Source organism: Micropterus dolomieu, linkage group LG05 (assembly GCF_021292245.1).
Source record: "Micropterus dolomieu isolate WLL.071019.BEF.003 ecotype Adirondacks linkage group LG05, ASM2129224v1, whole genome shotgun sequence".
Taxonomy (NCBI): Eukaryota; Metazoa; Chordata; class Actinopteri; order Centrarchiformes; family Centrarchidae; genus Micropterus; species Micropterus dolomieu.
The window spans coordinates 14992266-15005080 of record NC_060154.1 but is presented as its reverse complement, the minus strand read 5'-3'; the positions used below and the strand labels follow the sequence as shown (position 1 = coordinate 15005080).

Below are 12815 nucleotides of genomic sequence, written 5' to 3'. Positions count from 1 at the left end.
GGAAGTTTTCTGTGGCACTGTGTAAGTAGGAAATCCCAGGCCGGATTTCTGTCGTGAGAACAGCATAATGCTTTTTGGCACCAACACAACAAAAACTCTTCAGTAAGCTAGCTATAAGAAGAAGAAAAAACTATATAATGTACAACGTAAGTTCTTTGGAAGAAGCTAGCTTAGTATTCTCAGTGTGTGTTGTGTTGGAGACGGGCGAGTGGGCAACATAACCAGGCTCAGCAGTCTCTATGGAGGGTAAGATTAGCAAATGGCAGAGGCAAAGAGACCAAAAAGGATGTTGAAGAAGGAAGCAAAAAATAGAAAAAGAGAGAGTGACCAAGCAAGTTTCGTCATCACGGCGTTCTTCTTCTGCTTGTGTAATTCCGGTAGTGTAGACGCCCCTCACTACATGGAATACGTACAAAGAAGAAGAAGAGGGAATAATAATAATAGTAATATACAGTCTCTGGTTTATTCGAAGTAAGAAGAGAAGTGACATTTGGACAAATGAAGGAGCACACACGTGTTATTTAGCACGAGAGCCGACAGCAAAATGGAGTCCGGACAGACAGCTGACGGCAGAAATCACGGATTTTGTGGATTTTCCCAGATGGAAGGCTATAACGTTAATGTGGTTTATGTGGTTAATGAAGTTTTTAAAGCGGTACTAAAGTTGTCTGTTTTCTGCTGGACAGGTAATTAACTTTGTTTGTCAGACTTTAGCGATGCAAATGCAAACTGTTGTTTGATAGATTTAGCTATTAGCTGGCCATAATCACGAGCGACTTGACATGTTTCCCCGGTCAGTGGTGTGAAATATGGATTAATTTCATGTCGCCTACTTATTCTCCAGCCTGTGGTTTGGCTTTGCTGGTTACAGTTACGTTAGCGAGACAATCAGCTGATCAGTAATGTTAATTGGCAATAAAACCGTAAGGTTAGCTTAGAGCATGGAAGCATCAGCCAGCTAAACTTTTACTGACTGGTAGAAAAACATTTTGGCTTTGTATGTTACCTTCATGAGAATCAGCTGATCGCTAATTGGCAATAAAATGGCAGCTTCCAGCATCGGAGCTCAGATCAGCCAGCTAAACTTTTACTGCGCTGGTAGAAAAAATATATAGTTGGATTGTAACTTCATGTAGTTCTTCTCCAGCACTCTGTTATGGCTTTGTTACGTGAACAGAAATGTGCCGTTACCTTCGTGAGACAAAAAGCTGATGAATATTATTGGTAATGAAACGGTAACAGCAGGGAAGCTCAGATCAGCAGCTACAGTGGATAGAAAAAGTCTACACACCCCTGTTAAAATGCCAGGTTATTATGATGTAAAATAATGAGACAAAGATAAATCATGTCAGAACTTTTTCCACCTTTAATGTGACCTATAATGTGAACAATTCAATTGAAAAACAAACTGAAATCTTCGAGGGGGAAAAATTACAAATAAAAACCTTACAATAACCTGGTTGCATAAGTGTGCACACCCTCTTATAACTGGGGATGTGGCTGTGTTCAGAATTAACCAATCACATTCAAACTCAGGTTAACTAGAAGTCATTACATACCTGCCATCATTTAAAGTGACTCTGATTAATCACAAATAAAGTTCAGCTGTTCTAGTAGGATTTTCCTGATATTTTCTTAGTTGCATCTCCGAGCAAAAGCCATGGTCCACAGAGAGTTTTCAAAGCATCAGAGAGATCTCATTGTTGAAAGACATAAGTCAGGAGACGTGTACAAAAGAATTTCCAAAGCATTAGATATACCATGGAACACAGTGAAGACAGTCATCAAGTGGAGAAAATATGGTACAACTGTGACTTTACCAAGAACTGGACGTCCCTCCAAAATTGATGAAAAGACGAAAAGAAAACTGGTCAGGGAGGCTTCCAAGAGGCCTACAGCAACATTAAAGGAACTGCAGGAATTTCTGGCAAGTACTGGCTGTGTGGTACATGTGACAACTATCTCCCGTATTCTTCATATGAATGGGGTAGGGTGACAAGACGGAAGCATTTTCTTACAAAGAAAAACATCCAAGCACGGCTGAAGTCCCCCAAAAGCATGTGGGAAAATGTGTTACGGTCTGATGAAACCAAGGTAGAACCTTTTGGCCATAATTCCAAGGAACACCATACCCGCAGTGAAGCATGGTGGTGGCAGCATCTTTCTTTGGGGCTGTTTTTCTTCAGCTGGAACTGGGGCCTTAGTCAGGGTGGAGGGAATTATGAACAGTTCCAAATATCAGGCAATTTTGGCACAAAACCTTCAGGCGTTTGGTTGGAAAGCTGAAGCTGAAGAGGAAGAGGAGTTCACCTTTCAGCACGACAACGACCCAAAGCACACATCCAAATCCACAAAAGCATGGCTTCACCAGAAGAAGATTAATGTTTTGGAATGGCCCAGCCAGACCTGAATCCAATTGAACATCTGTGGGGTGAACTGAAGAGGGCTGTGCACAGGCGATGTACTCGCAATCTGACAGATTTGGAGCGCTTTTGCAAAGAAGAGTGGGCAAATATTGCTACGTCAAGATGTGCCATGCTAATAGACTCCTACCCTAAAAGACTGACTGCTGTAATAAAATCAAAAGGTGCTTCAACAAAGTATTAGTTTAAGGGTGTGCACACTTATGCAACCAGGTTATTTGAGGGTTTTTATCAAAGATTTGTTTTTCAATTGAATTGTTCACATTAAAGGTGGAAAAAGTTCTGCCATGATTTATCTTTGTCTCATTATTTTACATCACAAGAACCTGGCATTTTAACAGGGGTGTGTAGACTTTTTCTATCCACTGTATGTCCTTAGAGAGGAATCTGGTTTATACCAACACAGTCTCAGGGATCTGAGACTGTCAGAGGGATGACTACATGTGGTGCTCTGCTGGGTTTTCAGCCACTTACTTTTTTTTCAATGCAGTCCTTCACAGAACTATTTTGGACTGTTACAAAACCTGGTGAGGACTGTGAGCTGTTAAATATTTAGCTACACACTATATGGCCCTCTAGTCTACAGAGCTATAGGCTTTGAAGAGGATGGTCTTCATAATTGAGTGAGCTTTCTAAATTTAAACGTTGCGTCACGTGTCCTTACTGTATCTTTTCATGTTGCAGTGCCTTTGCTCTCCAGAATCCTGCCTTCAGATGCGTGTAAGATCTACAAGCAGGGCCTCAACATCAGGCAAGTCCTGTCAACACATGTAATGCATTAGGAGAAAATATTTGATGTTTAATGGCAAAGAAAAGCAGTTCTACAGCCGCTGCGTAATGCACCACATAGAAACCACATCAAATTAAACAGTAATTCCTCAATGGTCTTAGCACTCGTCTTGTGCCGCATGTAACAACCTCTCCTCTTCCTCCTCTTAACCTAGTTTAGTTAACTAGAGTGTGAAATCAGTGCCTGGCAGCATAGGGAAGCTGAACGGCGACGCCTCTGCGCTCAGATCTTTTACGTCTGTATTTTTTGATTTAAATCCCCGGAGCCCCGATGAAGGAGAATTACAGTAGTGTCTAATGTGCTGCCTATCTCACTCACAAAGGGCGTCAGCAGAAATTCATCATACTCTGACGCATGCTGACATGCACTCACAACAATGAATCTTCAGAAGGAGTCCACGTTGCTGCGTTTCATGGCCTTGTGGGCAAAATGCTAACACCAGGCAGTGTTCAGCAGCCTCGAGGTTCAGCTCTTGCAGCTAGGGCATATGCACACACATCAACGCATGGAGTATTGCTAATGGGTCACACGTGCGACAAACCAGGGCAGCCCTTTATCCGGCACATCCGCGGATGCTTCTGTATTTGGGTATCGTAACATATCTAAATCTGTTTGAAGGATGAACCCTGTACATAAAAGAGTGTGTTTGTGCCTGTGCGTGCTCTTCCTGTATGAGATACCCTTGATGTGGAGCATGTCATTATTCTCTGAAACTGCTCCTGGCTGTCTCATTTGGTATTCAAAATGCCCCCTTATTATCACGGAGTTGCAGGGAGAGAACCAGAGAAAGAGACGGCGAGAGAGTGAAAGAAAAAAACTGTCACAGCAAGTTCATTTACATTCTGGTGCAACAGCCTGTCAGGCCTGTCATACCCATAGCACCTAGCGCTTTGTGTCTGGTCTTCACAAGCAGATCAGTTATTCTCTTTGCTGCCATGCCTCATTCCCGGACTACCCACTTTGACAAAATAAATCAAAAAAAGAAATATTCTTGAAATGTGTTGTTGGTCTCCCATTGAAATGATTACCATATACATTATCTCTAAACTTTCAGAGCAAAGGGGTGACATTTTTGTTTTCTGCTTACCGTTGTGAGGCAGTGTTTACTTGTGTCTCGCAAGTTACCAAATTTAAACTCTGCTCAGTGCTTTTGGTCTCATCATCCTCTGTTTTCTTTACCTTGTTTGGCTGTCTTCTCCTTTCATGTGTCTAAAGTTGCCACACTGAACCTACTCTTGTGTGTGCGTGTGTGTGTGTGTGTGTGTGTGTGTGTGTGTAGATTGGACACTACCCTGATAGACTTCACAGACATGAAGTGTCAGCGCGGTGACCTGAGTTTTATCTTCAACGGCAATGCCATCCCTTCCGAGTCTTTTGTTGTGCTGGACAACGAGCAGAAAGTCTACCAGCGGATACACCATGAGGTGTGTGACGCGCATGCTGATATAACACTGAAAGGCTAAAGCCTCATTTGCGGCCCCTGAAGCTTGCAGTGTTCATTACAACCCACATTTAGGGCTGAAACTGACAGTTCTTTTCATCATTAATCAACCTGCCAATTATTTTCTCGATTTATCGTTTTGTCTACAAAATGTGAGATCGCTATATTTTCTCACAGTCATAAAAGTGTGTTGTTTTATCCAACTAACAGTTTAAAGCTCAAAGATATTCAGTCGGCTGTCACTTAAGAGCATGAAAATCAGCAAACGCTCACATTCGAGAATCTGGAACAGACAAATGTTTGTTATTTTTACTAATTGATCATCAGAATAGTTGCATTCATTTTCTGTAAATTGACTAATCATTTAATAGTTTTAGCTCCACCGCATTACTTAACTTTTGGTTGAAAATAACAACAAATAAACAACATGGCGGTGTTCCTACATATTTTTATATTTCTCATTTCCATCAAGTGGAAAATTCAATTCAATATGCAATTCAATTCAATATTTTATTGGCATAAAAATTTAAGTTAAACAATGTTGCCAAAGCAGTTTGCAGCAAAGTCACAAAGTTTACATTTTGAAAATAACATAACAAGACTTAATGCAATCATGACCATTCAGTTTGGCTTATAAGTTACAACAACAAAAAATACCGATAGAACGTAAACAAGAAACAAGAATGAACAAGATTTAACATGCCATGCAGCGAACGCTGAGTGCAACCTAAATCAGGTTACCAGTATCACTGAAAATCAGCATCTGGGGAGCATGGATATTCATACAAAGTGCTTGCTGAGATATCTTGCTCTTGACCAAAGTGTTGGAGGAACCAACAGGCATCAACGTGATTTGTTCCCATTGCTAGTGGAGGAAAAGATTATAACTGGTAATAACAGGAAGTTCTTTCCTATCATAGCAACGGTGGGAAATGATTATCATACAGATGTTACAAGCTTTTTCTACTCGGCTATGATTTACTAAATGTTGAACATATACAGATTATATTGGCTGGAAGAATACTAAAATCACTGGTCCTGGTGCTACGCTGGTAGTGTAAAACAGAAAACTCCTCTGTGTTGATTTACAATCCAAGTTTCTGCACATCAATGTTGCAGCAACACAAAGCCTATTTTTTATGGGTGTTCAAATGGCTAGTTATTGTTAGCAGTCTTTATGAGTGAACGGACACATCCGGTGCTGCTTTCCACCTCATACTGAGCATCCATGCCTGTGTTGGTGCCCCAGTAGTTTCCTAACACTGCCCTGTATGTTCAGGAGTCGGAGATGGAGACAGAGGAGGAGGTGGACATTCTGATGAGCAGCGATGTGTACTCCGCCACGCTCTCCACCAAGTCCATCACCTTCTCCAGGGCGCAGACCGGCTGGCTGTTCAGAGAAGACAAGACGGTTGGTGTCAGCTGTTCCTGATATTATTACTACCACTGCCACCACAGCGTTTCCAAAGTCAGGAAGGGTTTTACCTTGATGTGGAATTTGTAGAAATCTTTAGTAAACTTGACCCAGACAGAAACTTGGGAATTTGATAAATTCGCTGGGGAAGGCAGGAAATGGAAAGTAAACAAAACACAGGGGTCAGTACACAGATGTGTATCAGAATGTGTTTTACAGGTAACACCACTTTGGTTTACTCAAAAGGAGCCCAGACTTCTCTGACCTGAAAAACAACATGGACAAACAAATAGGGATAAAATATTTTAAGGCTCTGACAGTGCTGTTTTAAAAAAAGCCACAGAAAGAGATGGATGCACTCTTTCTCTTTATTTTTACTTGACTTTAAAAGAAAAAAATGCCAGTAAAATAAAGTTTTGCAGGTAAATTGGCAGTAGTTTGAAAGGTCTGGACTAAAGTAGACAGGAGACAGGACATGCTGTCTTTTTGTTCTTTTTCCTACGCTACAAACATGTACCAGACAGGAAAGACATAAATAAAATAAAGGAAGGAACCACAGGTGATAGGCTCAGAGATCAAATCAACACAGACTGGGCAAGGTAGGGGAATGAAGGCGGAGAATGAGTAATGTGGGTATTGCTTTCTGTCCTCTCACTCCTTTGTCCTTTTGACATGTGTTTAAGGGGAAATTGGTGACTCACTTGGCGGGGGGGGCTTATCTAACTGTTTCTTCTACCTCCAGGAGCGTGTGGGAAACTTTCTGGCAGATTTCTACTCCGTGAACGGCCTGGTGCTGGAGTCCCGGAAGAGACGCGAGCATCTGAGCGAGGAGGACATCTTGAGGAACAAAGCCATCATGGAGAGCCTTAGTAAAGGAGGGAATCTCATAGAGCAGAACTTTGAGGTGAGTTGGGCACCGAATATATATGGCTGATTGTCAATTGTCATTGGATGATGAATTGTCATTGGATGATGGAGTTCGGCTATTACATCAAATTTACAGCCGCAAGGCCGCCAACCATCATCACCCATGATGTGATTGTTGATGTTATGGGACCCCATGGAGCATCACGTCGCAAACAGCGTATCATAGATTTGTGCTTGAAACCTGCATGTTGATAACATGACATTACATGGTAACAAATATGGCTAACATCCACCTTGACATTCTTAAAAGAAGACACTGAATCCTTAGTGACTTCCACAGAGCTGCTATGTAGCTGACTCTATGTAAAGTCTGTACTTCTAGGGAATGTCCAGTGTCAGCAGATCAGAACACTGTAGATTTAAGGATTTCTGATCACTCTGACTCTTATTTTATTGTAGAATCTTTGACCACTTTGAAATTTTCTGACATTAAACCAACCAACCATTGACCAAAAAGCTCCAGGAACTATGGAACCAGAGGAACTACACTCAGGAACTAAACTAGGAACTAAAGCCACGTTTCCACTGAAAGTACCTGGTAAAAGTAAAAGTAAAAGTCCCCCCCCCCCCCAAAGTTCTGATCCTTTTGGAGCTGGGACTCCGTAATATGGGGGTTAAAAAAAGTCTTGTTCACTCGCTTTCTTCTCAACATCGCTCCCTCTCTCATTTACAAAGCCTTACTTTTTAAACGTTAGTAATATTAATGCACCAGTGGCTCCCGTTGCTCCCTTGTTTCGTGAATGAAGCGGTACAAGAGAAAGATGCACATTCAAAGTTACTTAGTGACTCACTGCTGGGAACTTTTTAGCAAAAATGAGAACCAGTTGGAGCACTGCTCTGATAAACATCCTGTTTACTTATACCTGCAGCGTAACCACCAGTCCAGTTCTGAAACTGTGCTGTCCCGCTGGAACCTCGCGGTATGAGTCTCTCAAACAAAATAAACCTCACAGTTCTCACTGCTGTATCTGCACAAAGATAAATCCCGTAGAAACAGCATGAACGTCCGGCCAGACTCTGTCCATCAACTTTGCATGGTTTATTGAAAAATTCCTGTCGGACTCCCCGCTGTTGTTTCTTTGATGTTTTATTTGTTTCAGACATGAAAACTGCTGCCCCCAATCACTGTTATTTATGAGATAGGTCCACCACCCCCCTCCTCGTCCAATATGCATGGATTTGAGTCCAAGCCCTGCCACCTAGTGGTGAAAGCTACAAAGCTGCACCTCATTCACAGGGATGGCTCTCCCAATCACCCTTTCACTACAGTATGTTCCAGACTTTGCTTAGCAAGCCTTGTCTAAACACTGAGCATAAAGCCAGTCACACAGTGAAGACAATGCCTCTCGACACTCAATGGATGCCTTTCAACTGCTCGGGTTGTTTTTTGTCGACTCCCCCTTGTTCTGTGCTCTGCTTTGTTTTATCACAGTGTCCTCTGTTGTCTGTCAGTCTATTTACACTCATTTGAATCAGTGCCCACTCATGTTGAAAGTGGGGGGAAAAAAAGAAAGCTGTGATAAAAAACTGTGTTTCAGTGGGTGTCGATGTGGAAATAGTGTCTCCTTCCACCCCAACGGAAAATGAGACATGGAAGCGGGTGAGAGTGAAAATAAGCAGCTGCTGTGACGTAGCTTTGTTTACCACAGCGAGGGAGAGCAGGTCAGCTCTGCGCCTGTGGACACAGGGAAGCGTGGGTGGCTTTCAAACAGGGCTTGACACTATTGATCACATGGATGAAGGCTAAAACCCCTGGTGCCATGGAATGATGGAGGGGTGGGACCGGCATACCAGCAGATCAGGGCCTCCGCAGGCTGTGTATACTCTGTCCTCGTCACAACAACACGTGATGCACGCAGTGTGAGAGCGAGCGCTTAACAAGGCTGCGGGCCCGCAGTGGGAATGAAGGAAAGAAATCATTTCCATTTTCCAATTCGCACCACATAGCAATAACTCTTGGCACAAAACGGTTGTCCCCTTCATCCACAACAGTTTCCCACATTATTCTGCCCTTAGTTGCCTTGTTTAACCGCGGCTTACAAAAGAGGTCAGCTGGTGTGAATGCTGGCAAGAACAGTGAGTTCATTTTAGGAGAAAGTCAATTTTAGGAGGAACAGGATAGAGCTCATCCCAGTTCTCATTCAGGGTCAGCAAGAACAGATTGTCCGATCTTAAAATAAACTGACGCTGAAGAAGACAGTTTATTGAGGAAAGCTGAGTCGAGATTATTTTCCTCAGGAGGTTTATATTATTTGATATGAGGGGGAAACTCTTCTCTCCAAAACGCCCAGATAAAAACAAGTAGGTTTCTTTTATGTTGCTTGTTGTCACAGCAGATAATAAAAATGATCAGAAAAGCTGGTTCTGATGGTGGTCTGTCCTGGGAAAATGGTTCAAATGGTTGTGCATAATAAAGGCCACTCATAGCAGAGAATTTTGAATGGAAGTTTGTTCAGTGACGAGACTTTTGTTCCAGCAGTCACATTTTTTAACAACTGGAAGCAAAACCTGCAGTACGGCCGGGTAAAACCTACTTTTGCTTATGATGATCTTTCAGTATCCTTCTGCATCCTTTGGCTTATACATTGGGCCATTCGTACATGACAGATCAAGATGTTTAATTCTGTTTGGAAGCATTTCCTGCTGATAATCATATGAGTGCTTTCATTTTTATTTTGTTTTGTTTTGTTACAGCGACAGTCTTGTTTATCCGTCAGTCCATGAGTTGCTTACTCCTTCTTGCTGTAGATGTTTTGTTAGCACATGTAAAGCAACAACTTTTTGTCTTGAGGCAGCAGAGAAAGTAAATGGCAAAAAAAATGAAAACTACTGAAATTGTGGCATCTTCAATTTGTAAAGTTTCTCACCACTCAGCAAACGTTCAGGATGAGCTGTAAATGAAACAGACTGCAATCTGAGATGATGTGTTTTACTTACTGCTGTATTTGTAGAAATGGAAACCTTTTTAAATTGTGAACATGAGCAAAAACACTGCTGTTGAGGAAGTAAGGCCACAGAAAGATTATCATGTCTCAGGTTTTTGCCTCTACAGATGTTTAGTGGTGTACTAAACTATAGTAATTCAGCTATACTGCATGTGTGAGGCTCATTAGGCCAGAGGTTACTGTGGGTTTAGTGATGCACCGGCGCCCTCTGTAGGCCTGTACTGTGCATGTCATTGCTCTGTGGGAGTAAATTAAGAAAGGCTGATAGTGTGGTGAAATCTTAAAATTATATTGAAGAGATTCCACTTTATTACATTAGGTCATTTTATGACTTTTGTCAAATTGGCTGTTGGTCGGAAGTTATGTCACAGATCTGACAAATTAACAGTTTTAAGAACACAGATGGGTTAAACTGAATGTTGGACTGTTCTCAGTATAATGAGTTACCATTATGTTTTGTCTGGCATCAGTGTCACTTTGGACCTTTTGTTTTGTATTCTTGTATTTTTTATGTGTGGCCCTGCAGTGGTTGGTCTTTAGATTAATGTGTTTTTATTTGTTTTTTTTTCTCTCTTTGCTCTTCAGCCAACGAGGAGGCAATCTCTGACTGCCCCGTCACCCAACACTATATCCTGGGAAGAATACATCAGTGCTGACAATGGAAAGTATGTGTCCAAAAAAATTGAAGACAACCTTTTTAGACAGTTACAGAGGAATCAATCCAGACTATTATGGGGAACTAATGTTAATCCATAGACTAGTATTATATTTGTGAATGAAGGAACTAAATGTCTGACTGTCCTTTCAAATGAGGCACTAATTTAGTTTTCCTCTGTAAAAGAATGGAAAGTTAGACTTTAACATTAATTACATTAATCACAAAGGGTCGTGTTCAGTTAGTTTAGAAGACATAAATGACAGAAAGCAGAGTGAGTTGCTTCCAAAAATTTCAAAACTATAATACTATGGAAGATTTCTGCTGAATAAAGTAAGTGTAAGCTCTTCCTCCGTGAGCTGCCTTCATCGTGAGATTACATTCTCACTGGTTGTTCTTTCCCTCTACCCTCAGAGCACCCCATCTGGGAAGAGAGCTGGTCTGCAAAGAGAGCAAGAAAAACTTCAAAGCCACGATAGCCATGAGTCAAGACTTCCCTCTCGGCATTGAATCGTGAGTCTTCTCTTTAACTTGGCATCCAGACTATTGTTCAAACGCAGGGAGCGATCATGTTATTTTCTCCTGACATGTGCATTGTGGTGATAAAAAGGGAAATACCTAATTTGTGCAAATGACAGAAAATCTGCTTTGCATTTATAGGTTATGTTTTTGTTTTTCTGTTTTAAATAGCTTTTAACTTTCTAATTACTAATTGTTTGTCAGTCTGCAGTGTGTTACAGGACTGTCTTGTGGAGCTTACTGATATAACTTTGTTGATATAAGTAGCAAATTAAGTTAATACTGTCTAACAAAATATGCCAAAAATTACATACAGGTATGATTCACAACCAGTGTGTGTTTTAGCCGTTAAGTTTGTTGGTAGTTTCTTGTCTGTAACCATTTGTTGGTTTTGTTCTCCCTCAGGTTACTGAATGTTCTGGAGGTAATTGCACCCTTCAAGCACTTTAATAAACTCAGGGAGTTTGTTCAGATGAAGCTCCCCCCTGGCTTTCCCGTCAAACTTGGTAAGCAGATGTAATTCAAAGAAATGTGTAAATTAGATAGAAAAGCTTTTTTTCTCTCCTCATTTAAAACATGGACCAAAATCTACTGCAGAGCGGTGTACAGTTTCAAAATATGCACCTAAGATTTGCAAATATATAATTGTAATTCTGCTCCTGTCACCCTGCAGACATTCCTGTCTTTCCTACGATCACAGCCACGGTGACGTTTCAGGAGTTTCGCTATGATGAGTTTGACGAGTCCATTTTTACCATTCCCAACGACTATAAAGAAGACCCTAGCCGCTTCCCCGACCTTTAACCTCTCAAGCTGGAACAGGAAACAAACATGCAACAAGGCAACAGTGTGCTACAAAACATAACTTTCTGAATTACAAAAGGAAAATTTGGAGTGAAAAAACAGCGCCCATCGTTTCTTGACAGTTTATGGATTCCGTCGCCCATCTCGACCCTGAATACAGACCGCAAACAAGACGATCAGACTTTGACATACATGACAAAAATGGCGTCTTCAGAGCTGATGGAGGCCCACTGTGGCAGAGAGGTTCCACATCTCATCGTGTTAACAGTGTTTCGAAGTGTAGTGTTGCAGGTTCTCACTCTCACCATCAGATTTGGTTTAATCCAGCCATCCGAGGCAGGAAGTGCGAGTAACTTGAAGCCGAGAGTCTGAACCGCTCATCAGTGAAAGGGCATTGAAGTTTAAACGAGTGACAGGAGAGCAGGTGAGTTCTCTGTTTACCCGGTATAAGCAGAAGACGGTCAACCAGTTCATTTGATGCTATTATTGAAGTATGTAAATAATGTTTATAAAGGGAATGTTTTTAACTGACTTGTAGTAAAGCACTGATACTACTTGTGACACAAAGGGGAGGAATTCCCACAAACTGACTTTTTAGGTTATTTTTCCTGCTTAAATAGACTTTGTCAAGTTGTCAAGTTGCAAAAGTAATTTGCAGTTTTGTGATATTAGATTTGGCCTCAATGAGACATTGACCTGTATATAATCTAATGTACACCTGTCACAGGTGAAGTGGATTCTTTTGTAGGATAATAACCTAAAAATCTGTTTTTGCAGGATTCCACTTTAACTCTACACATTGTTACTGTGTGTGTGTGTGTGTGTGTGTGTGTGTGTGTGTGTGTGTGTGTGTGTGTGTGTGTGTGTGTGTGTGTGTGTGTGTGTGTGTGTGTGTGT

General features: G+C 41.4%; 1 protein-coding gene across 2 annotated transcripts in view; it reads left to right on the top strand.

The window, feature by feature from the left end:
- The window catches only part of LOC123971617 (ankyrin repeat domain-containing protein 13C), a 68645-nt gene extending 55836 nt beyond the window's left edge, over positions 1–12809 (top strand). For both annotated transcript variants that reach the window (XM_046050549.1, XM_046050548.1), the window contains 8 exons: positions 3108–3174; positions 4493–4637; positions 5934–6065; positions 6811–6972; positions 10526–10605; positions 11010–11108; positions 11520–11620; positions 11788–12809. In XM_046050549.1, coding sequence (XP_045906505.1) covers positions 3108–3174; positions 4493–4637; positions 5934–6065; positions 6811–6972; positions 10526–10605; positions 11010–11108; positions 11520–11620; positions 11788–11918 — 917 coding nt within the window. In that variant the 3' untranslated portion in view covers positions 11919–12809. The remainder of the gene's footprint in view (positions 1–3107; positions 3175–4492; positions 4638–5933; positions 6066–6810; positions 6973–10525; positions 10606–11009; positions 11109–11519; positions 11621–11787) is intronic.
- Positions 12810–12815: the final 6 nt, after the last annotated feature.